At 44.6% G+C, this 23,579-nt stretch overlaps 2 protein-coding genes across 5 annotated transcripts in view; one reads left to right on the top strand and one right to left on the bottom strand.

Annotated features, from left to right (window-relative positions):
* RBM10 (RNA binding motif protein 10) overlaps positions 1 to 6,484 on the bottom strand; it is a 30,335-nt gene extending 23,851 nt beyond the window's left edge. For 2 of the 4 annotated variants that reach the window (XM_066613255.1, XM_066613260.1), the window contains exon 1: positions 6,399 to 6,463. The gene's annotated coding sequence lies outside the window, so the exon portion shown is untranslated. Of the gene's footprint in view, positions 1 to 5,056; positions 5,078 to 6,398 lie in introns of those variants that run through there. The other 2 variants (XM_066613256.1, XM_066613257.1) reach the window with 2 other exon arrangements.
* A 2,103-nt stretch (positions 6,485 to 8,587) lies between these two features.
* NDUFB11 (NADH:ubiquinone oxidoreductase subunit B11) overlaps positions 8,588 to 23,579 on the top strand; it is a 50,532-nt gene continuing 35,540 nt past the window's right edge. Inside the window, exon 1 of the mRNA XM_066618262.1 lies at positions 8,588 to 8,808. Coding sequence (XP_066474359.1) covers positions 8,620 to 8,808 — 189 coding nt within the window. The 5' untranslated portion in view covers positions 8,588 to 8,619. The remainder of the gene's footprint in view (positions 8,809 to 23,579) is intronic.

Here is a 23,579-nt window from a genome sequence, read left to right as displayed (position 1 = left end):
ATAATGTTTCGTCAGACATAATCTGTGTTGTTAAAGTGTCTGTCAATGACATGGAGCGATAGAAGATCAATAATATGATTTGGTTAAGTATGACTAAGTATTTTTGGGAACAGAGAGGAGAACGCATAGTTTATGACAAAAGCTACATTGAGCATTGCTGTCTTTGATGGCTGAATCAGACATTTGGTAGCAGAAGCATCCATAAGCAAGAGTCTATTTCCCCTGATCTATCAGATGGACAGAAAGTGCAGTGGGTCATTATATCGGAAATAAACTGTAGAACAGGGTGTCAAACCCATTTCATACAGTGGGCTGAATAGCATTCATGGTGCTTGCTGAGAACAAAAGTGACATCATTAAGCAGGAAGTGACATCAGTAAGCAGATGGTGGTCACAAATATGTATTTTGTTCTCATGTAAGCTCATTAGCTGAAAGTTAAAGAGAAAATGTGTACATCTTGATCATATTTTCAAGATATAAGAGAACCCAATCATCACACTGGGAGAGCCCAATTATCATGCAGATTAAGCTGTCTGCAGTGCCACTTCTGCTGCAGCATTACTTCCCAGTTCAGCAGCTAAGAAGTAGTCTCCAAAGTGATGCCTTAGCAGAAGCAGTGCTACTGAAAGGGTGGCTCAAAAAAATAATTGGACTGTCCCAACATCTCAGCAGCATCTATCTCATGCCTCTTGGTTTGCCATTTACCCGTACTGTTCCTTGCCTTCTGAGGTCCCTTCTGTCTCACATTCCCAGTGCCTCTACAGATGCATTTCAATTGGGCAAAAGAGCCCAAATATAATGGGGGGGGGTGGATAAAGAGCTTCCAGGGGGCACATCTGGCCCATGGGCCTTATTATTGATACTCCTGGTGATGGTGAAGAACAAATTAGATGAGACCAAAGGTAATAAAAATGAAAATAATATATTGGGCTTATCAAGATAAGCTTTCGTGTACAGATGCAAATGCGTCTTAGCATAGCCAACTTGCAAGCCAGCTGAAACATACAGAGGGATAATGAGCAGACCTTAAAAGTCCTTTGGCAGCCATCACTATCAGTTTCTATCACATGATTCCTTACTCTTATTTTATTTTTCAATTTGTCAACTGCAGCAATAATAATCTTCACAGCACTTTTGATACAAAATGCATTGACTATCTTTATCTAGTTCATCCTTACAATAATCTTATATATATGGATCAGGGCATAACCAACCCCTTTATTTTTGTGGATTTAGTGTTTTTGAGTGACTGGCACACTGACTACACCCATAAACAAGGTATCAGTCGTGACAGGACCTTGCCAATTATGATTAGACCAAATCAGTTCTGACTCTAAGTAAGCAATTGTATCTGATGAAATGTTTCCTGTTTTGCTTCAGAGTTTGGCACACACCACTGCTGTGAACATGACTTTTGTGAACATATGCTTAGGGAAAAGCATAGGAAGCAATATTCCAAAACTCTAGGAAATGATCTGAAAGATATAGGCCCACAATCATAGAAGGTTTTGCTGCTATTGATAAAAGATTAAGAGTCTTGTGGTACACTAAAGATCCATCCATTTATTGTGGGAACAGCTTCTGTGGGAAAGAAGTGAACTGACTTCATCAGATGCATTACCCAGTCTGAAAATTGTTACTAAAAGGCAGTATACGAAATAAAAAATGAATGAAAGTGCTAGGTACTAAATGTACGCATGGTTCTGGAGGGAGGGGAAATCACAAGAAGATAAAATACAAGAAAACATCCTGAAGCTAAAAGAGCATATAGTAACGTTAATCACTGAATTAGCTGACACAGTACAATCAAAATGCAATCATTTTATGTCAACAAGCCAAATACAGGCTCAGGCCACTGAACTCTTGCAAACTAGTGATAATTCATTTACTAGCTTCTATATGTACATGTTTCAACAACCAATCTTTATCCATTCATTGCTTATGCAGAAACCGATCCCAAGATATGGAGATAGCCTGCATCTGTTGCAAAGTTTGATTAATGGTTTCATGACCCTGTTTTACAGGCCCACCCATGCTGTTCAATGTCCAGTTAAGTTGGTGGGTGTCTGTAAGCAAGAACAGTGTCACGCAAACCCTGCACACGGGAAGCATTAACTATCTGTAGATATGATTATTAGATTAGCTTATCAAAATTTTAAAAGTTCCACCTCTGACTTGTCAATTCTTGAGCCACTTAGTGACAACTTCTAGGATAAGCCAACCCCTTGTTTCAGTAACAGCTTCTACAATGAGCCAATCCTAGTTTCAGAACCAATCATGGTTTGCACAAACCAGCTTCTTATACCCAGACATAAAAGGAAACTGAGGTTTGCTGCAAACCATGAACAGAAGCTTCTACTTTCCTCCCCCTGCATGCAAAGGAGGGGGAGCTGAAAGCTTGCATCTGCTTGTATTCATAAAAACAACAGTTTGTTGATACATCTGAATGTGGTCATTGTCTTGCCAAGTAATTACTAGCCTTTCATTTTGGAAAATTGTAGGCATTTGGTTTGCAAACAGACATGTTCAAAATACTGGAAAGTTAAAGAGAGGAACAAATATAAATGGCATATTTATTTTAAAATGTGAATTTGTGATAGTTGTATAAGTTCTAGCTAGCATTATAAAGCAGCTCAATAAAACTGAAAACACAGCATCAGCTAACATATGGCACAATCTAGTTCCCATGTGGACACAGTCACACCTGCAGGAGTGAAATGGCATGAATCTCAATAGAGCAGTGGTTCTCAAACTTTTTAGCTTGGTACCCACTTTTTAGAATCTGTCCGGGACCCACTGGAAGTGATATCATGGTTGAAAGTGACGTCATCAAGCAAATTAAAATAAATAAAATGTAAATTAAAGTAAAACAAATAAATAAGGGGAGATGATATGGGGACGCCAGCCCTGTCCCACCAAGTGAATTCTCTCTGTAGCCTGCCTGCAATAACCTCAACTCCTCCTCCCCAAAATCAGTAAGATTTTTAGTTTAACCCAATGCCCAGTTCAATTTAAGTTCTTATATTTAAACCAGTTTAATGTGATTTGGGATGAAAACAGTTTTAAACTCTGCATGTTTTTTGTTTGGGCTAGATTGATATTCAAAGCTTCCCTCAAAATATCATTAAAATCTCAAAGAGATGAGAAAATTAGGCTCCACGGTGAGGGAGGGTGGAGTTTGGACTATCAGGACCCACTTGGGTTTTCAAGTCACTTTCCATAGGGCTCTATGCATCTGCCTCCTCAGCTATCAGCTTAAGCTTCATGACTCACCAGCAATCGGGTCGAGACCCACAGTTTGAGAAAACTTGCAATAGAGTCTTCCCCTCCTTGAAGAATAGACAGACACCAACTTGATGATTATAGCCTAAGGCAAGCACCTCCCATTTCTCTCTCAGTACCCTGCAAGGCTGTTTGTCACGCTCCAAATAAGTATGCTGGCCACAGCTCTGGGGAACAGAGGCATGGTTAAATATGGGAAGTGCTCATGGGAGTTGCATTGTATGAAATGATCGACATGCCACTGTATGCATGCTTCAAGGGTTGGCTGGAGAGGCTCTAAGTGTTATTCACTCCTCATTACACACAACTGCACTGGTAGGGAGATTAGAAATGGATCATGTCTTTGCTTGTACATTACATTTGCCATTTTTAAAATTCATATAACGTCTTCTACAAGTTAACCAAGGCAGCTTACAACAGAATAAAAACATATAAAAGGAAACACAATAATACATTTTAGAACTGATGTTATTGAAAAGTGGCAATTTTAAAAATGTTCTTATTACATTTGCTTTTAAAAATACAGATGAATGTTTATTGCTTACTGTTCAATTGCATTTTTCTCTACAAAGTAAACTTCTATTTCACTGTAAATCAACATGCTTTAAACATTGTAGAAAATCAATTATGACACAAGTTAGTTAAAGTACTTAGTTAAAGTAACATCTGAAATATAAACAGGAAACCTGACAGAAAGTAATTCACATTAGCCAAGACTCATCCGTACCTGCGCTGATGGGAACTTCATTAGCATACCAGTCTAACACACACACTATCCAACCAGTTGATGCCCAACATAAGATATTTGGCTCAAAGGTTGAAGAAATGTCTGGGGTCCCTCAGCTTACCTAAGTAAGAGGAGAAGGGGGCAGGTGGCCAGATGCCCGTGTCGGGCAGCAGCTGTAAGGAAGTGGGGACAGAATGGGTTGCAGCTTTGCCCTTCCTGCTGTTGAGAGGGGCGGGGCTGGTGCTGTGCTCACCCAGGGTGCTGATGGCTGATGCAGCAGACTGCGCCACAGCGCCCTCGCCCTGTCAGCCCGCCTGCAAGCAGCCAGGTCACCACAGGCCAGCGCCCCAAGGACCCAGCAACAGATGGGGGCCTGAGCATTTTGTAGCAGATACTCAATGCCACAGCATGTTCAAGTCATATTCTTGATAGAACACAGTTTAACATATACACCCCTCTGCAGTTTACACTTATACTTTTGAGGAAAGACACCTTTCCTAGCTAAGGAGAGACATGCTGTCTCGTATTTTGTAAAACATCATGCACACAAATAGCACAATAAGCAAAACTGGATTCTGGTAATTTATATATCATCAAAAGTATGGCTATCTCCCCCACTACAAAGTACTAACATAGCAGGGCTAGGAAGTTTAGATTCAGGAGCTTGTTAACATCTGCTAAAATCCCAATCATGAAGATGTGCCACAGACTTGCTATTCCTATGATTAAAGATTAGTTAATTTCTTGATCTTCATTATCAGAGATGTCCAAGGTGATTGAACTACGCATGTTAGCCTTCTCACATAGAGTATTTCGGAATAATTTTTAAGCTGCAAACTGATGCCAGAATATACAGTTCCCTAGGACTAGGTCCCATTAAACTCAGTGGGGCTTACTTCTGAGTAAACCTGCATAGACATAAACTGCTAGATTCCCATTATTTGATTTATGAAGAATTTGTATAAATTTAAATAGATATCTTAATAGTCTCCAATATGATTTTCTTTATAACATCTACCTTGTCTTTAGAAGCACATATTCATTACCTTAATTATGTTCTTAATTCCCAGGAGGGCATCCATGTTTGTCTGCTGCAGTCATAATGGAAAAAAGTTTAAGCTCTATAAAACTGAGCAGTTTCAAACTAATAGTTTGTTTTCAAATGTGCAACAGGACTCTTGGCTGAGCTTGAGAAACAGCCTACTACAGCTCCTGCATGTCAGTCTTTCAACCCCCTTGTTTACATTGTTTTTTGTTTGAACTCAAAATGTTCAGTTCTGCTGGCTCAGTTACACATTTCATTGCACCTGGATCTTTGAAGGGACCACAAACTAATAATCTTTGAATAATCTCTGCTACTTTCTTGCATATAGAAAATATATATGTTTTCCCACAGAAATATCCCACAGGCTTCCCACAGAAATATCACAGGTCTACAGGCTCTCTTACAGTACCTGGCCTTTTAAAGAGGGTGACCAGACGTCCTCTTTTTCAAGGACATGTCCTCTTTTTAAGCCTCTTGTCCTGGAAAAAAACTTAAATGTTCCCTGTGAGCAGGTCCTTGCACGCAGCATATAGCCTTCTCGTAATTAATAAATTACATGTAATAAGTTATATGGAATATAGTATAAAATTTAGTTAGTAATATACTGTTTAAATTAACCACATGAAATCAATATATGAGTGTTTTTAGCTTTTATTTTGTCACGCTGTCCTTTTTCTTAGATGTTTTTCATTTTGGGGTCCCTTGTCCTCTTTTATGGTTATGACATCTGGTCACCCTACCTTTTGTATCTCCCCTTCCCATTACCAAAACGGAAGGTTGTTTAGGTAGACCAAAGAACACAATCAGATCAGTAACGGACCACCTTGTTTATAGCAGTGCGTGTGTGCAACACACACCTTCATACACACCTGAGGATGTGTACAAGGAACCTGTTGGCCTTTCAAGTTGCTCTCTCTTCTTCACTCACCTGAGAAGTGCCTGCTGCTGGGCTTCCCTCCCTCCCAGCAAATATGCCCCAATGGTACTGTTGGAGCCCAATCCTAGGCATGTCTACTCAGAAGCAAGTCCCATGACAGCCAATGGGGCTCCCCTCTCAGGTAAATGTGGACAAGACTGCAGCCTGAGAGCCCAATCCTCTGCATGTCTACTCAGAAGTAAGTCCCGTGATAGCCAACGGGGCTTACTCCCAGGTAAGTAAGTGTGGACAGGACCTGGCCACCTCTGCGAGGTTCGAGGCCTGCCCGAGACCCGGCACAAAGAAGCCGAAACAAGCCCCTCCGCGAGCCGCACTCCAACCGCTGCCAGCGCAGCCGCCAGCCTCGCCTCGCCCCGCCCCGCCTCGGGCCCCGCCCGCTCCCCAACACCCTCGCCCACTCACGCACCTGGCGAACACCGACAGCGGACGAGGAAGAGACTCACCCTGCGAAGCTGCCTTTCCCCACCACCCGCCTCACAAAATGGCGGCTCCTCCTCATTCCCCCTCCCCCCCGACTCTCCTCCTCGTCGGTGACACCGGAGCATCGGGACTCCTCCCCCCTGCGCGCACCCGCGCGAACGCGCATTGGTCCAGACCGTCTCGCGGCGGCCTCCCATTCTGCGGCAGGATTGGTGGAAACCGAACGCCAATCAGCGCGCGTTTCCACAGGCAAGAGCCAATCCGCTTGCGGGAGTCTTAGACACCTCCGTTTCTGGAGGGCGCTGGTCGCGGAGATGCCTCATTCCCCCTGAGGTTGCAATGCTGTCCGTGTTTACCGGGAGTAAGTCGCATTAAACATAATGGGACTTGCTTCTGAGTAGACACACATAGGCTTGGGCTCTCAGGCTGCAATCCTATCCACACTTACCTGGGAGCAAGCCCCACTGAACATAATGGGACTTACCTCTGAGTAGACACGCATAGGCTTGGGCTCTCAGGCTGCAATCCTATCCACACTTACCTGGGAGCAAGCCCCACTGGCTATAATAGGACTTACTTCTGAGTAGACACACATAGGCTTGGGCTCTCAGGCTGCAATCCTATCCACACTTAGTTGGGAGTAAGACCCACTGAACATAATGGGACTTACTTCTGAGTAGACACTCATAGGCTTGGGCTCTAAAACCCCCTAGATAGGCAGTGGTTTTGATTGGGGGAAAGTGCTCCATCAGCAGGGTGACCAGATGCAATAGAGGACAGAGTGCCTGTACCTTTAACCCTTGTATAGAAGAGGAAATGTTGGCAGGTGCACCTTTTAAAACCCTTCCCACTGAGCTGCACCTTCCCACATTCTCTCTTCTATACAAGGGTTCACCCTGTCACCCTGTCTGGTCACCCTGTCCATAGGAAAAGTTGTGATACAATATTGAGCAACCCATCAAGAATGTCAACAAAATGGGCAGTGTCCATTTATAGAAGGTGGACGCCTGGCAGGTCTCAGGGGCATGTGAAACTTTAGGATAACAATATTGACTGACCCATCCAGGGCCTCTGAGAGGAATCAGGGGTGCCAAGTTCCCCGAAGGGGGAAGAGGGTAAAACAAGGTGAAAGGAGGGTGGAAACAGCCAGAATAGTCTTCAGACCCCAGGTGTACCAGACTTCCCACTGCAGAGCCCAAGTCAACTGGCCCATGCAGTTTTCACAGCTGGATACAATAATACACAAAACCAAACTCCACTCTTTTCTCTCTAAAATCCTTTAAATATAGGAAATCACTGCAGAAAATTAGCCTGATTGTATTTAGGCTCACACTAGAATGGAAAGTGCCATGTGTGTACCAGAACTTCTGCAGCAGCTATAGTCCTGCAGCTGTGTCCCTGAGCTCCTGTACACTCCTTCAGGGTAAAAGGATCCACAAGCTAAAGAGATACTGTAGCTGGTCAGTTTCCTCCAGGATGTGACATCAGGAACGTATGCATTCCTGGGTCCAGTGTGTATGGTCTGTGGTAGTAGCTGCCATCTCATGCCTGCAGTAGTGCTCCTAGCATCTCACTGGAGCAACAGGTGTGGGTGAGATCAGAAAATATCAGATCCCAGGCAATTTCTGGGCCCCCTTCCTTGGCTCCTGGTCCCAGGTACAAAGCCAGGTACAAATGGCCCTAAGCCCATCGAAAGCTGGGGGGGGGGGGAATATGCAACAAGGGTTGCCATTGCTAACACATTTGGAGGAAGTTTTATTATTCCCTTTAATGTTGCTGGCCATACACTCCTCAAACCTTTCTTGGCTTACAGTATCTTTTTTTTTAAAACACCTTTTACAGATCAGTGCCTCATCAGTGTCATAGCCACAAATCTCTGCAGAAACAATGGGAGTTGCTGGGGGGGGGGCTTTGACAGTGATGGGACTTTCTTCTGAGTAGACATGCCTAGGATTGGGCTCTGAGGCTGCAATCCTAGCCACACCTTCCTAGGAGGAAGCCCCATTGGCTATCATGGGACTTGCTTCTGAGTAGACATGCCTAGGACTGGGCTCTCGAAAGCCTGTTCTCTACTTCGTGAAGGATTCTGAGGAGCCTTTTGTGGCGCTCCTAGGAAGCAGCAGCGTGTAATGTTTCCTCCCACCTTCTTGCCGTTCCACTTCCTGAGGAGGGACGGCTGACTTCCGCTTCCGACTGCATTGTTGACCATGGCGGCTTTGAGGAGCCTAGCGGGCGTGCAGAGGTTGCTGGGGTTACCGCAGCTCGCCGCTCGCGCAGCCTCCTCTGGGGGAGCGGCTGGTCCTTCTGTCAGCATCCAGGTGCCCCCGGGCTCCAGCCCAGTGCGGGTGGCCGATGCCCACGAGGAAGAGGGGGAGGAGGTGTCCGTTTACGCCAAGGTGAGGGGGGCGAGCTAAGGGTGGAGGGGGGCGCACTACTGTCTAAGGACACAATCCAATGCGTGCCTACTCAGAAGTAAGCCCCACTGTGCTCAATGGTGCTTACTCCCAGGAAAGTGTGCATAGCATTGTAGCCTGATTGCCCAGTCCTGTGCGTGTCTACTCAGAAGTAAGTCCCATTATAGTCAGTGGAGCTTACTCCCAGGAAAGTGCAGATAGGATTGTAGCCTAAGTCAGTGGTTTTCAACCTTTTAAATCTCACAGCACACTGACAAGGTGTTATTGTCAAGGCATCTTATCCATCCTTTGTCCATCAACAATCAACACACTTCTCTGCTAGTGGGGGGCTCACATCCCCCAATAGCCCTATTAACAAATCACCCAGCCCCAAACTCCCAAGGCACACCTGTGGACCACTTGTGGTACATCAACGTGCTGTGGCACACTGGTTGAAGGTAGCTGGTCTAAGTATTGAGATATGAGGCACCAGTTTTGTCTGTCTGCTGTGGATTTAAAGTGGAGCCACGCTTTAGAAAAATGCCTGTATTTGTCAGCCAGTTCTTAGAGCAATAGGCAGCTCCTTGCAGAACTGCCCCTGAACATTGCCCCCCTTGTCAGGCAAGGCTGCAGCTGGCTGCTTTCTGGGCAATGGTGATACTACTGGAATGCGCCCCCCCCCCATACTTCTTGTATTGTAATATGGACTGCATCAGGAAATCCCACTAAATCCTTCCTTCCCTCCACTTATGTTGCTGTCATTGTCCCACATATTGGTAGAGAGAGGAGAGGTCAATGCTGTATCTTGCCTTCTTGCTCTGAGAGATATGGTGTGGCGGATGCATCAGATATGGTGGCTTAATTTTGCAAGGTGCAGTGGCATAGCTGATGATTGTGTAGCCTGATGCCAAGCTCAAAATGATGCTCCAGAAGTGATGTCATGCCTGGGCTTTTAAAAAAGTGAAAATGAAGGAAAATTCACCTCTTCCTCCCAACAGCTCCTTGCCCACTTACTCTGCCACCTTCCCCAGGCTCCCCCCACCCCATATTCACACCTTATTAGTTCCCTGCTATATCATAACAACACCTAATTGGCTCTCAGAACAGTCAGTCTTGGTCAGTTTTGAGTTAAGAAAATCCAGTTTATTATTATTTTATGGTTTATTTACTTCGCTTGTACCCCGCCTTTCTCCCCGAAGGGACCCAAAGCGGCTTACAATAACTATTGAAAGCACAATTTAAAACATGAATTAAAAATAAGGTAAAAATTACATTAATAATAAGAACATTGTTAAAAACAGCAATCACATAAAAAGATGTAAAAGAAGCAAACAGCAGAAGTTTTTAAAAAGGCCCCAAGCCTGTAAAAGTTAAAAGATATTAAAAAGACCAGGAATTCAGAAGGCTTCTCTGAAAAGAAATGTCTTCAGGCCTTGCCAGAAAGTTTCAAGAGAGGGAGCAGTTTGTAAATCAAGGGGGAGGGAATTTCATAGTGTTGGTGCCACTACTGAGAAGACCTTATTTCTTGCCACCGTCCCACGTACCTCTCTGGGCTGCGGTGCTTGTAAAAAGACCTTCTCTAATGACCTAAGGGGAAGGGCCAGATTGTATGGGAATAGGTGATCTCTAAGATACTCTAGTCCAGAGCAGTATAGGGCTTTAAAGGTCAAAACCAGCACCTTGAATTGGGCCCGGAAACAAATGGGCAGCCAGTGCAGCCGCTGGAGAAGGGGCCCAACAGAGTCAAACTGCTTACCTCCAGTAACCACATGGGTGGCCACATACTGCACAAGTTGCAGTTTCCGAACCATCTTCAAGGACAGCCCCACATAGCGCGTGTTACAATAATCTAACCTCAATGTCACCATGGCCTGGATCACTGTGGCCAGGTCTGTATGATCCAACTATAGCCGCAGCTGGTGCACCAGCCGAAGCTGAGAAAAGTCTCTTGGCCACAGCTGCCACCTGAGAATCCAGGAGCAGCTGTGAGTCCAGGAGGACCCCCAAGCTGTGGACCTGCTCCTTCAGGGGGAGTGCAGCCCCATTCAGTGCAAGCCAGTACTCCAGCACCTGTATTGAGGATTTCCGAACCAGGAGAACCTGTCTTATCCAGATTTAATTTCAGCTTGTTAGCCCTCATCCAGATCCCCACTGCCTCTAGACCAGGGGTGTCAAACTCGTTTCATACCGGAAGTGATGTCGTTAGGCAGAAAGTATTGTCAATAAACAGGTTATAACAAAAAATAAGCACTTTTTCTCACTTAGGAATTCATTAGCTGCAAGTGACAGAAGAGAAAATACTTAAATCTTTATCATATTTCAATATATGGGAGAGCCCAATTTTTGTGTGGGCTGCCCTTTTAGCAGTAACAGCATTGCTCAGCAGCTGAGAGCCTAAGGGCCGGATGAAAAGCTTCTGCGGGCCGCATCCAGCCCCCAGGCCTTATGTTTGACAATCCTGCTCTAGGCAGCGCTCCAGGACCACAACCGCCACCCTGGAATCTGAGGGAAAGGAGAGATAGAGCTGGGTGTCATCAGCATATTGATGGCACCCCACTCCAAATCCCCAGATGACCTCTCCCAGTGATTTCATGTAGATGTTAAGTAGCATGGGGACAGAATGGAACCCTGTGGCACCCCATACTTCAATGGCCAGGGGGTTGAACGGGTATCCCCAGCACCATCTTCTGGGACCAATCCTCCAAGTAGGAGCAGAACCACTGCAAAACAGTGCCTCCAATTCCCAACTTGGTCAATCTGCCCAGAACGATACCACGGTCGATGATATTGAAAGCCGCTGAGAGGTCCAGCAGGACCAACAGGGACGCACTCCCCCTGTCCAGTCCCTAGCGTAGGTCATCCACCAAGGCGACCAAGGCAGTTTCTGTCCCAAAGCCTGACCTTAAACCAGATTGAAAAGAATCCAGATAATCCACTTCATCCAGGACCCTCTGGAGTTGAGACACCACCACTATGTTGAGATGCCACACATAACACATTTTGTGTTTTTATGTTCTGGTTATTTGGCTATAACTTTTGATAGAATAGAGGTATTTTGATGTGTTTTGATTCATTGCATTCTGATCTAAATTCCGCATTGAATGTATGTCACATGTTGGTATTATTTGAAAATACCAAGGTTTTCACAATTTTGGCTACTAGTGTCAAGCTGAGGTTGTTGCCCCCCTAAAGCTTGTTGCCTGGTGCAGTTGCTAACCCCTGCACCCCCAAAGCTATGCCACTGGCAAGGTGTTTCAGTTTCCTTCATAGTACTGTAGCAGTCCCATCACATAGTTTGGGAATCACTGGTGTAGTCTGTGGAAAGAGTTATGGATGTAGGGTTTTGTTTTGTTTAAATCTTTTTAAAAGAGTAGCAATCTTGTTTTTCATCTTCAAAATTTAACAAAACTGCTGCAGCAAACTACAAAAATGTATGGTGTTACTTTTGCCTGTATCCTGATATGTTATAATGAAGGATTCATTAAGTTTAATTAAAAACAGAAACAATCTTCAGTATTGGGTTAGGGGATCTACTGTGGCTTCCTCTTCTTTTCCTTGTTCTTCTATTGCTGTCTTTTATTATGCTGTCGTCTGTTGCTGCAGTATACCTCTGAATACTAGTGGGGTAAGTCTGTTTGTAGGCTTTGCTTGTGGATTTCCTGGAGGCACCTGAATGGACAATATGGGATCCAGTAGGGCTGCGCTTGCAATTCTGGCTTGGTGAGAGGGCCCTTCATGATTCAAAGAAAATGGTGACTGAGCCTAAGAAAAGAATGGAGATATGGAGGAAGGGCTACATTTGCAGATTGCTGTCTGGAAGGCAGGCTAACTGTGGCAGAGAGATGAATGCTAGGAGTATTATAGCGAGAGAGCAAAGAGCGAGCATGAGCAACCTGTTGAGTATAAATGCAGACTTTTTAATGGGCTCTTATTTGTTCTGCCCACTTTGTTTCAGGGCTACTGGAGACAAGTGAGAGTGGCTGATCTGTGAAGTTTGCTATCTATCTTGCATAAGGGAAGAAATCACCTTGTAGACTATTTCTATGAATAGAAATATTTTAATCAGTAAAATAAAAAGCTGAATGCTAGAAACAATAGGCTGTTCCATCTAGCTTGCAGTTTCTGTGCCTGAAAATGGGGTGCCCTATCTTTGTTTCCAGCAGGTAGTGAAATGGTAGCATGTGATCACAAGCCCCTTTGAATCCTTAGGATATTTATATCTACTGTACAGTTTAATGTGGAAAGTAGTAAAACTCCAGGGTTATTTCAAGTCATGTCCGAAGTGGGGGGAAAAAACCCTTATCCTTGAATTGAGATAGCTATAGCTTTCTGAAGGACCCATAATATATAGAAGCAAGAAAGAGTCTATTTATTTGGGGGGACTATTAAACAAGGGGTATCTGGCAGTTCTGTTTTTCTTCTCCCAGACTACTTGTTTTTTATTTCCCTCAAAATGTTTAATATAAATAATGTGTTGACCATGTTAGGATTTCTTAAGGCAGGTGTTGCAAATGTTTGGGTGAAGGGCCACACTGGGGTTTGAAACAGTACAGAGGGCCATTATGCATATTCTTGCTATAATTACCCTGATTACTTTGTTTCTAGTGCCATTAAAATAAAAAACAAAAAGCAACCCTTGCATTTGGGAGCCAGGGTGTTTATTCAGTGTGAGCATGTCCTTTCCTGTATGCATATAGTAGAAGGATCTGAGAGCCAGATTGTTAGCCATGGACAGGAAGCAGTTAGAAAGCCAGATTAAAGACTCTCATGAGCAGGATTCAACCCCTGGCCTGTACACTCCATCATAAGAGCATAAGAACAGCCTGGCTAGATCAGGCCATAGGCCCATCTCGTTCAGCTTCCTGTATCTCGCAGTGGCCCACCAAATGCCCCAGGGAGCACACCAGATAACAAGAGACTTGCATCCTGGTGCCCTCCCTTGCACCTGACATAGCCCATTTCTAAAATCAGGAGGTTGCACATACACATCATGTCTTGTAACCCGTAATGGATTTTTCCTCCAGAAATTTGTTCAATCCCCTTTTAAAGGCATCTAGGCCAGATGCTGTCACCACATCCTGTGGCAAGGAGTTCCAAAGACCAACCACACGCTGAGTAAAGAAATATTTTCTTTTGTCTATCCTAACCCTCCCAACACTCAATTTTAGTGGATGTCCCCTGGTTCTGGTGTTATGTGAGAATTGTAAAGAGTACCTCTCTATCCACTCTATCCTTCCCGTGCATAATTTTGTACGATCATGTCCCCCCTCAGGTGCCTCTTTTCTAGGCTGAAGAGGCCCAAACGCTGTAGCCTTTTGTCATTAGGAAGGTGCCCCAGCCCCGTAATCATCTTAGTCGTTCTCTTTTGCACCTTTTCCTTTTCCACTATGTCATTTTGAAATGTGGCGTCCAGAACTGGACACAATACTCCAGGTGTGGCCTTACCATTGATTTGTACAATGGTATTATATTAGCTGTTTTGTTCTCATACCTTTTCTAATGATCCCAAGCATAGAATTGGCCTCCTTTACTGCTGCTGCACATTGGGTCAACACTTTCATCGAGCTGTCCACCACCACCCCAAGATCTCTCTCCTGATCTGTCATAGACAGCTCAGAACCCTTTAGCCTTTATGTGAAGTTTTGATTTTTTGCCCCTTTGAACTAGGACATGGAAGCTGAAATGTAGGGGATGGGGAAGGGAAAGGGAATATACAAATTCAAGGTCTGCTTTCAGTCTTGCCTTAACTAGGATCTTGGAGTCAGAATAGACTCCAAAAATTATTCTTCCGTACTGCTTCCTGTTATGCCATTTCCTAACTTCTGCAAAAACATCCTTAATCCCCCAGGTAGCTAAGGAAGAGATACCTGGCTCTTAAAGTGGCATGGAGGCTACCCATTTGGAAATCCCAGGACTGCATATTTCTCAGTAGCATTGCACTAACCCAATGATACTGGTTGTGGAATTCAGCATCTTAAAAAGCTCAGGGTTTCATTTGGTTTGATGATGGGGAACTAAAAAGCAAATGTGTGTCAAGTTCTTGAGGCTGCAAGGATAGGCTTGCAAGTATATGGACTATACAAGATGGAGTCCTTCAGAAGCCTTTGGAGGCTCTGTAAGATTGTCAATAGTCAAGGAGAAGAAAACTTCTCCTTTCTAGTATTCTAAGAGACCATCAAGGTTCCCAGATTCATAAAGATGAATTACTGTGTCTGGTACGATTTGTCACTATGGGCAGATTTTGTCACAGTTGGCTCCCATTTCAAAAGACAGTTTTTTCCCCTCCTGAGCCGGTCTTTCCTCCTGCTTGTCCACGTGGGTAACAGTAATCCCTAGCATTGCAGAGAGAACATGTCTTAGCTCTTCCCCTCCTCAGTGTAGATCATGTGAGAATACCTGTTTCCTACAGTGCTTGGGATAGTTCCTGGCTCATTCTTATCTCTCCCTGTGCAAGTACCTCTTTATAATATCCTGACTTCTGCATATGCGGACTCTGAAAATCTACCTGGTTTTTCAGCCTGGAACAGTGGCTGCTTTCATACTCCATCCAGCCCACTTGGTGGTGCTGTGAATCCATATTGCCTTGCAACTAGGCTTTATTCTCTTTTAATGTGGCCTGCATTTATTGCTGGTCCTCGCTCCTCTGTAGCTGCTGTGCCTCAGGGAAATGTTAAATATCAGGGCAAGTGAGCTAGTGCTATTCACATTTACCATGAACTTTTATTTCAGTGTTCAGTTCAGTGCCACTTCATTGTCTGTCGGAGTGACGCTAAGGCTAAAAGGACAAGCTAATGCTTGTTGTGTCTGAGATATATGACTGCTACCGTGGCTACAGGGAGCGGGGAGGACAGGACTCAAGACCCCATGTGGGAGTTGTGAAGGCTTGAAGGCTGTGCACATTTCATCTGTTTACGGTATTTGTTTCCCCTGCAGTAATTTCACCCTAACTACATATCTTCAACATCCTTTCCCACACACAGTTCTGCTGAAATTTAATTACTCTTGGCTTTATCCTGCTTGCTCCCAGCAGGTGGTATGGTGTTAAGATGAGTGTTGTGACTCTTTTGTCAACATGTGACAAAAGACCATGTGAGGGTTGGTGCATCTGAGCAGAAGGATCATCTTCTGTCTAGAGAGGCCAGAGGTGATTATCCTCAATCTCTGGCAAAATAATTTGGGGGACGACGACCACATTTTATCTTGAGTGAGAACTGGAGGACTAGCAGTGTTGGCTCTGTTCATTCAGGCAAAGAGTTTTTAAATCCCACTTTATGACTTGGTGTCAATAGTACAAAGAGGTTTTGTCTGCTTGTGTCCCTTATGCATCTCTGCTGCTTGCTTCCCTGCTTCCAACAAGGCATGGGCAGATGGGGAGAGACAGATGAAGTTCATCATAAGGGAAGAGCTTTGCCACAGCCTCTGTTGCTATTGACTTGGTGACAGGAGAGATTAAAGAACCTTTTCCCTACCTCTAGGAGTGAGCAGCTGGGGTTACAAGAAGGGGAAGGGCTGCTAAGCTTCAGTTGTTCTTACTGGATGCAGTAGATTGGAGTCCTTTATATCTTGGCTAGCATGGGGGCGTTGGAATCTGTACCAGGCATAAAGTTCCTTGGCCAGGAGTTGCCTGTCCTCATCCTAAATATTAGACAACTCATGTCTGTGCTGGTTTACCTGAAATACTCTGACTTATTGGTGTGGCTGTTGAATTTTCCATTGGTAAGTGAATCTTACACTAGCTAGTGGTGAAGCACAAATCTAGCAGTAGGGGGGGTATTAGAATCGAGGAAGATCTGATGAGGAGGTAGATGTGGTCTCAGCAGTGGCCCCTCTAAGGGTAAGGCCTGGGCATCCAGCAGAGTGTGCTGCACAGCTGCAGCCACTTGGAAGCAATAGGGCCCTCAGGCATAAAAGCACCTGATGAAGGGAGAGTTTGGTGTGGGTAGCAGAAGGAGGAAAGCTTGAGGAAGGCCAGACTGGATTAATGGACTGAGGAATTGATGGCTAATGGACTGCTGGAACTGCTGATAGACTGATGTGTGAATGGACTTTGGAAGCTGCTGAAGCAGAAACTACTGGAGACACTAAGACTGGTGTTTGGCTGCTGTGCCCAAGACCTGCTGAGGACCAAGGGGCTGCTGGAGTGACAGGAGGCTGCTGGCAGGAAGGAGGACCTCTGTAGGTTAAACAGGTGAGCTACCCTGGTGGTGGGGTCCAGTAGTTCTGCAGGGCAGAACCAGGGTTATTTTTGAGGAAAGAAGGGGAGCTAAAAGTGGGCATAATTCTCCAGGCAGAGCTTGGACTGGCAATCTGGCAGAACAGGAGGGGCACCTCAATAGATTATCCATAGCCTCTGGCAGGCTTGACCATAAAGTTATGAGTTATGTGCATGTGGGGGTACCATTTTCCTGCCTCTAGCTTTCATCTTTCTGAGTCTAACAAAATACCCAGGTGGGGCTGTGTTGGGAGAGTGCTTTTGATGTTAAGCTTTCGTTGTCATAAATGTTAAAGACTGCACTGTATGTATTGGAGTAGTAAATGCTAGTGTGGACACAGAGTGATGTGTGGTTTCTTAGAATTTAGTGGGATAGTAGCTAATTAGGGTAAAGTGAGAAGTGGCAATTTCAGGTGGTGGATTTGGGGTACCATTTAAAGCTAGAGAATGAGAGATGAGACAGATCTGGCCCATGGGGCACAATTCACCAGGAAGCTTTCCCCTGCATTGAACAGAAGCTGCATGGATTTTGCCCCATGTTAATTGCTGTTTGTTGAGCAGATGCTGTTTGGCTTTTATGCCTTGGACCCCCAAATGTCTCGTTCATCTTAGCACAAAGTTCCTTATTCAGGAAATCCACCAAATGATCCTTCTGATCTCCTTAGCTTCTAATCCAGTATTTCTCAACCTGTGGGTCGGGACCAGTGGGTCACAAGCCAATTTCAGGTGGATCCCCATTCATTTCAATATTTTATTTTTACTGTATTAAACTTGATGCTGCTATGACATCAGGAAGGAGGACCTTTTGGGGAAATGTTACAGACCTGTACTTTTAACAAGCTACTATGTATATTCTTTTAACAATGACAGTAAATGGAACTTACTCCTGGGTAAGTGTGGGTAGGATTGCAGCCTAGGATTTCCTGCTTGATGATGTCACTTCCAGTCATGACATCATTTCCGGTGGGTCCTGACAGGTTCTCATTCTAAAAAGTGGGTCCTGGTGCTAAATGTGGGAGAACCGCTGTTCTAGTCTGTTCTATATCGGTTTGAGTTTCTTGCCTGCAGTCTTCTTTTCATCATTAGTATTTGATTAGAGCCTGCATTTGTTACTGCAAATTTCATTAGAGTGGGGTGGAGCTCAGTAAAAGGGAAGGAAAACTCATTCTGTGCTAAAACCTTACAGCCAGATTTTGTTGTTGGCTTGGAATATGTTCATTGAGTTTCCAATTCCTGGTAGGTTCATTATCTGGCAATGTGGGAGCTGCAGCACCAGCACCATCCTCTCCTGCAACATTAGAGTAGCATGGGAAGTCCTGGGCAATGCAGGGTGAGCCCATTCTGCAGTCTTTCCCATGATAGACCCAACCCTCAAGAAACTGGGTTACTGTTCCCTTGCTACTGGAGTAATTTAAGAACTGAGGCAGAAAAGGAATAGATCCACATCTTTTCTTGAACTGTGAAAGCTGAAACCCAGTTACATTTTTACTGAGTCTGATTTTTTGGCTTTCTTCATGTGTTGGGGGGTGGTGGTGGTGATAAAAGCAAAATTGTTGTCCAAAACTTTATTTCAGTTTAATCACCTGAAATAGCTTATAGAGAGTGTATGCACTGGTGTTTAAACTGAAAAACACACAGAGAGACATTAATTTTGCAACCGCTTCCTCTGTGCCCTTGCTGCTTGAACCCTGTGTTACAGAGGGTAACATTGACCTTAAAGATCATGATGGAATATCAAGTACATTGGATTCTTGCTTTACAGTGGTAATCCATTCTGGAGATACCATTACATTGTGAAAATATTGTAATGAGAACCCAATAATACATTGGAAAACAAAATTCTTCCTATAGGCTTTAAGACCACATTCCCAAAGTATAGCTATTTCTAATACAGTTTCAGTCTAATTTCAGTCCTTTGGCAATACCCTTCAGAGGTAAAGATGAAACACCTACAATGCTGAAACCATCAGGAGCAGGATGTAAAAGCTCCACTAAAATACGGACAAGCAGACTAAATCACAAATTTCCCCAGCCAAAAGTTTGCTAAGACTCTAGGCCTGGATAATCTCTTCTTGAATCTCTTAGTGAACTTTTGGCTGGGAAAATTTGTGTTTTAGTCTTCCTGTCGATATTTTAGTGGAGCTCCTACATCCTGCTACTGGTGGTTTAAGTATTAGATGTTTCAGTCTTTTGACAATGCCCTTCAGAGTTAAGGGTGAAACATTAGAAAGAGCTAAACTTGGGGAATGTGGTCCTAAAGGCTGTAGGAAGAACTTTGTTTTCTATGATAATTCTGACTACAAAAGCCTTAGTTTCTTTGTTGTAATAATGTTTTTGATATATTGTTCCAAGACCTCAGAAGTTGAAGTGTCTGCCTCAGAACTAAGCTATTTCTCTCTCTTTGAAAGGTGATTTAAAAGGTGCCTATTGTGTTCTTTAGGGGCAATGGTTATCAGTTTGTACAATGTTGTAATTAAAAATGCGAATTACAAAGCTTTATACTTCCCTCAATACACAGAGCCACAATGTTAAAAATGCTGCTACTGGCTAAGATGCTACTAAATGTTTGCATTTTCATCACTGATTAGTTTATGTATCACCCATGAAGTCTTGTTGACAGTGATTGTGAGCCCATTGTGTAATGAATATTGCAGTGGTTCTCAAAAACTCCAGAAGTTTGAGAACTGCTGCTAAGTGCTGGCTGGTAAGTGGACTGGAAGGGGGATGTGCCTTGGTCATGCCACAGCAGTCGTGGTGCCACAGGCTTGTTTCCCTACCTGGATATGACTATGGGCCTTGGAGAGGGTTTGAGAGGCCCGCAGCCCCCTTTGTGGGTCTCCTCCAAGCTTCTTATCACTCTGACCTACGGATTGGAGTGATGAGATGCTTGGGGGAGACCCAATGAGGGGTCTGTGGGCCTTCCAGACCCTCTCTAAGGCCGACACACCCCTCCAGGTATGGAGACAAGCCCCTGGATACCTGTGGCAACACTGGGGCTCCCATTCCTGGATTGCCCCCCTTAAGGGAGAAGGGGCCCTTTTTTTACGTCCTATAGTGGGTTGCGTCCCACCACTTGGAGCACCAGTGACTTATTGCATAATGTTTTACTATGGATTGTCTGTTGTAAAGTGAGCCCATTGTAAAGTGAGGATCCATGATAGTAGGCTAGGAGATTTGTAAAAGATCAGCTGTTCAGGGACTAACATATCACAATTAGCCCATTGAATTCTGCTTGAAAAGTAACATGGAAGTCCATGGTGATGTTGGAGTGCTGGCATAACGTTCTGCTAGTGACCCACCCACAGTAGAGGGTAGACTGCTGTCTTGCACCACCTACCTGTAATCCCTTGCATGACTGTCTCTCTACAACAGTAAAAAGCCATTTTTTAAACTGTGATTTTAAAGGGATGGATTTTTTTCCCCTTCTCCAGGGATCAGCACATTCCTTCTCATTTGCAGTAGCCATTCATGTTGATTCAAATCCGTGTATAAAAAATCTGTGTATAACAAGGTTGGACCTGTATATCTCCTGAACAGTCATCAAGGGTGGCTCCACAGAAAATACTACTGAGCCTTAAGAAAAAGAAAGAAACAGAGCGTGCTTTTTAGTTACATTTTTTTTTTTAGAGTTGGAAGGCAATGGGTCAGTTAAAGCAAGAAAGAATAGGATGGATTACAGCGCCACCAAAGAAGTGATAGGAAATTGGGAGGATGGGGAAGGAGTCATACCTTCAGTTGTCTGACAGCCAGGTCACCCAGGTTAATTGAACTGCACAGTCATCACTGTGTTTGCTGCTTCACCTCTAAGCCTACCTCCCTTCCCATCCATCCTTCTTCTCCTTAAATTTGAGCTCAGTACCAGCTGTGTCTGACCCCACTACTCCAGTTTCCTTTTTTTAGAGTTCACTTCCTAATCCTTGCATAGCACTATGTGGGTCAGCGGGAGCATGGTATGATGCAGAGGCAGGGTGTAGTGAACAGATAATGAAAGTCTTTACCGTAGCCAGAATGTACAGCCTCTTTCTTGGAACGCAATATGGCAGAAATACCAGTCTGGGAGTTGGCTTTCCAAGCCATCATAGCAGCATGATGCTGCTGTGCTTGGTTAACTAGGAGCAGTAATTTCTGTCTATGCCTCTTTAATACTATTTTCTCCTTCCTGAGGTCTGGCTTTGAGGCTCCAGATGATGGAAATCCTGGCTCTGGGTGCTGTGGAGCAGCTGTAGCTTTACAGTGTATGACGACCTTAGTTTTGGCTTTGGATCTGTGGGCATGTGCACTCTGATGGATTGGACATGGAGCCAGCACATCTTTTGGATGGGTGGGATATTGGTCCTAGTCACTGCTAATCAGCCAGCCCTGTCTATAGTGACATCCCTGATTCAGCTGGGCCAGACCAAGACACTTTTGTATTCAGGTTGCAGTATACAAGTGACACCATGTGATGATTGAATTCTTGCTTCTTTCTTATAGTTGTATGTTTTGCTTAACATACAAAGCTTTAGGTTCAACAAAAAATTTTTTTGTAATTGGGACCATTGCAGAAAAACCTCATGGCCAGACAAGTAGTTTGGGGATTACTAATGTTCCCTGGGTCCACCAAGAACTGTAGCCAGTCCACCAACTGGGATAAGTGGATGCCAATCAATTGGGCATCCAAGCTCACTTGATCAGCTCAGAGAGCAAGTAGGCATACCCAGGTTGTAATAAACCATCCAGTCAGAAGGATCTGTTGTTACTGGGCTTGCTGTAAGACACATGTAACATGCACACACAGGGGAAACGGATCACTCTGTTGTCATTATGCATGCTGTAAGAAATGTGTAACATGCACACACAGGAAATTGACTCTGTGTGCAGGAACCATGTGCAGTGGTTCACAGCACAATTCATGTCTGGTATGAAATGAGGAAGTCAAAGATATGGACACAACAATATATAGATTTTTATTCTTGGGCTGGAGAAATGTGATAACTGGGAAGAGGAATCTAAAAGATAATGCAACATAATATTTACACATGCTCACTCACACAAATAGTCCCTAAGTATCAGCAATTTCTAGGCAGGAGAAATGAGAAAGAAGAAATCCTTGCAAAGAAAAAGGGGACATGCGATGCTGCCAAGTGAAGTAAGGAAGAAAAGAGGGGCAGCAGGACAAAGGGAAATCAGTGAGACTACTGAGGGGAAACAGGGCTGAAGAACTGGGGAGGAAAAGGAAAGGAGGAAAACTGGGGGCAAAAGAGGCAGGAAAGCACCAAAGGTTCCCGCCACAGCATGGCTGCATTCTCTGCAGCCTGAACCAGGGTTGCAGGCAAGGCTGTAAAACATTCCCTGTCTAGGAGTGGGATGCTTGTCCTTCCCACCATGTAGTTTCTCTCAGCTGGCACTTCAGGTGTCTGAAGGGAGCCCTTCAAGCTACTGTTTGAGCAACTGCAGTGATGGTTATGGTAGTCCATCTGAAAAGGGGTCCTGGATCTAAGCTGTAGGCCTCCTTAGATGGTGAAAGACTCCATAGCTCTTACAGCACTCTCATTACACAGAGAAAGAAAGGATAGAAACACTAAGCATGTCATTAATTTGACTGTACGCAAGATGCAGAAGATCAGGAGATTTGGAGGTTAATGGTCCTGGGTGCCAAAGGCCAATGTTACTTATCCATATCTGTTGGGATGAGGTTTACATTACTGCAGGAATCGTGGGGCTAGGTCACCAAGCCAGAGAGATCCCCTGGATCAAAGGTGAGGGGAAAAGGCAGACGAGAGTTTGATAGGTAATTCTGGGAGGGCTAGGCAGTAGCTTTAGCTAGTTTCAGGGAGGGAAGCAAGGCCAGAGGTCAGGGAGATTGTTTCCCAGGGGAGAGGCAGCTCAGTGGACACTTGAGTGGCAGCTTGCAGCTGTGTCAGGAGAAGGGTGCAAGGAAGAAAGGGAAAAGGCTGGGCGGAGCAGTCTGATTTCTGTCCTGGCTGTCAGCTGGCTCAGCAGTTCTTGGGTAGCAGAGGGAATGGGCATAGCAGAGGGAATGACAGACACAGCACCCACAAGCTGTTAATCCATGGATGGTGGCCAAAAGAAGCAGTAATGGGAGGAACAGCAACAAGAGGGTTCTGTGACCCAGCTTCTTGTAAACAAAATCCCCATAAGACAACATAGAGGCAATTTATGGGGTGAACTCAAGGACCATTCTTTTGTCCCTTGACTGTCCACCTGGAGTTGGAAATAAGTGCCTGCTGCTGTTTTGGATGTAGCATAGTTTAAATTTACTGACCAAGCAAGGTGCATCTGGCCATGGAATCTTCCAAAAGGCACAACAAAAGGCCAGCAATGGGGGTGTGTGTGTGTGTGTGTGTGTGTGTTGCTTTTGAGAATCAAGGTTTGGCATTTTCCCTAAAAGCCTGTGGGACCTGAAGCGACTTTACCGCCAGCCCAAACAAAGTGACACCAGACTGGTCTCAGTTGTGCTTGCCTGACCTGTACCTCGCACTGTGTGCATGTGGCTGTAAGCTTGTCAGGCAATAAGATGTCTTCATTGGACCTAGGTTATTTAAGGTCAGGCTCAAGGATG

This window comes from Tiliqua scincoides, chromosome 2 (genome assembly GCF_035046505.1).
Source record: "Tiliqua scincoides isolate rTilSci1 chromosome 2, rTilSci1.hap2, whole genome shotgun sequence".
NCBI lineage: Eukaryota > Metazoa > Chordata > Lepidosauria > Squamata > Scincidae > Tiliqua > Tiliqua scincoides.
This window is presented reverse-complemented; position numbering and strand designations above follow the sequence as displayed.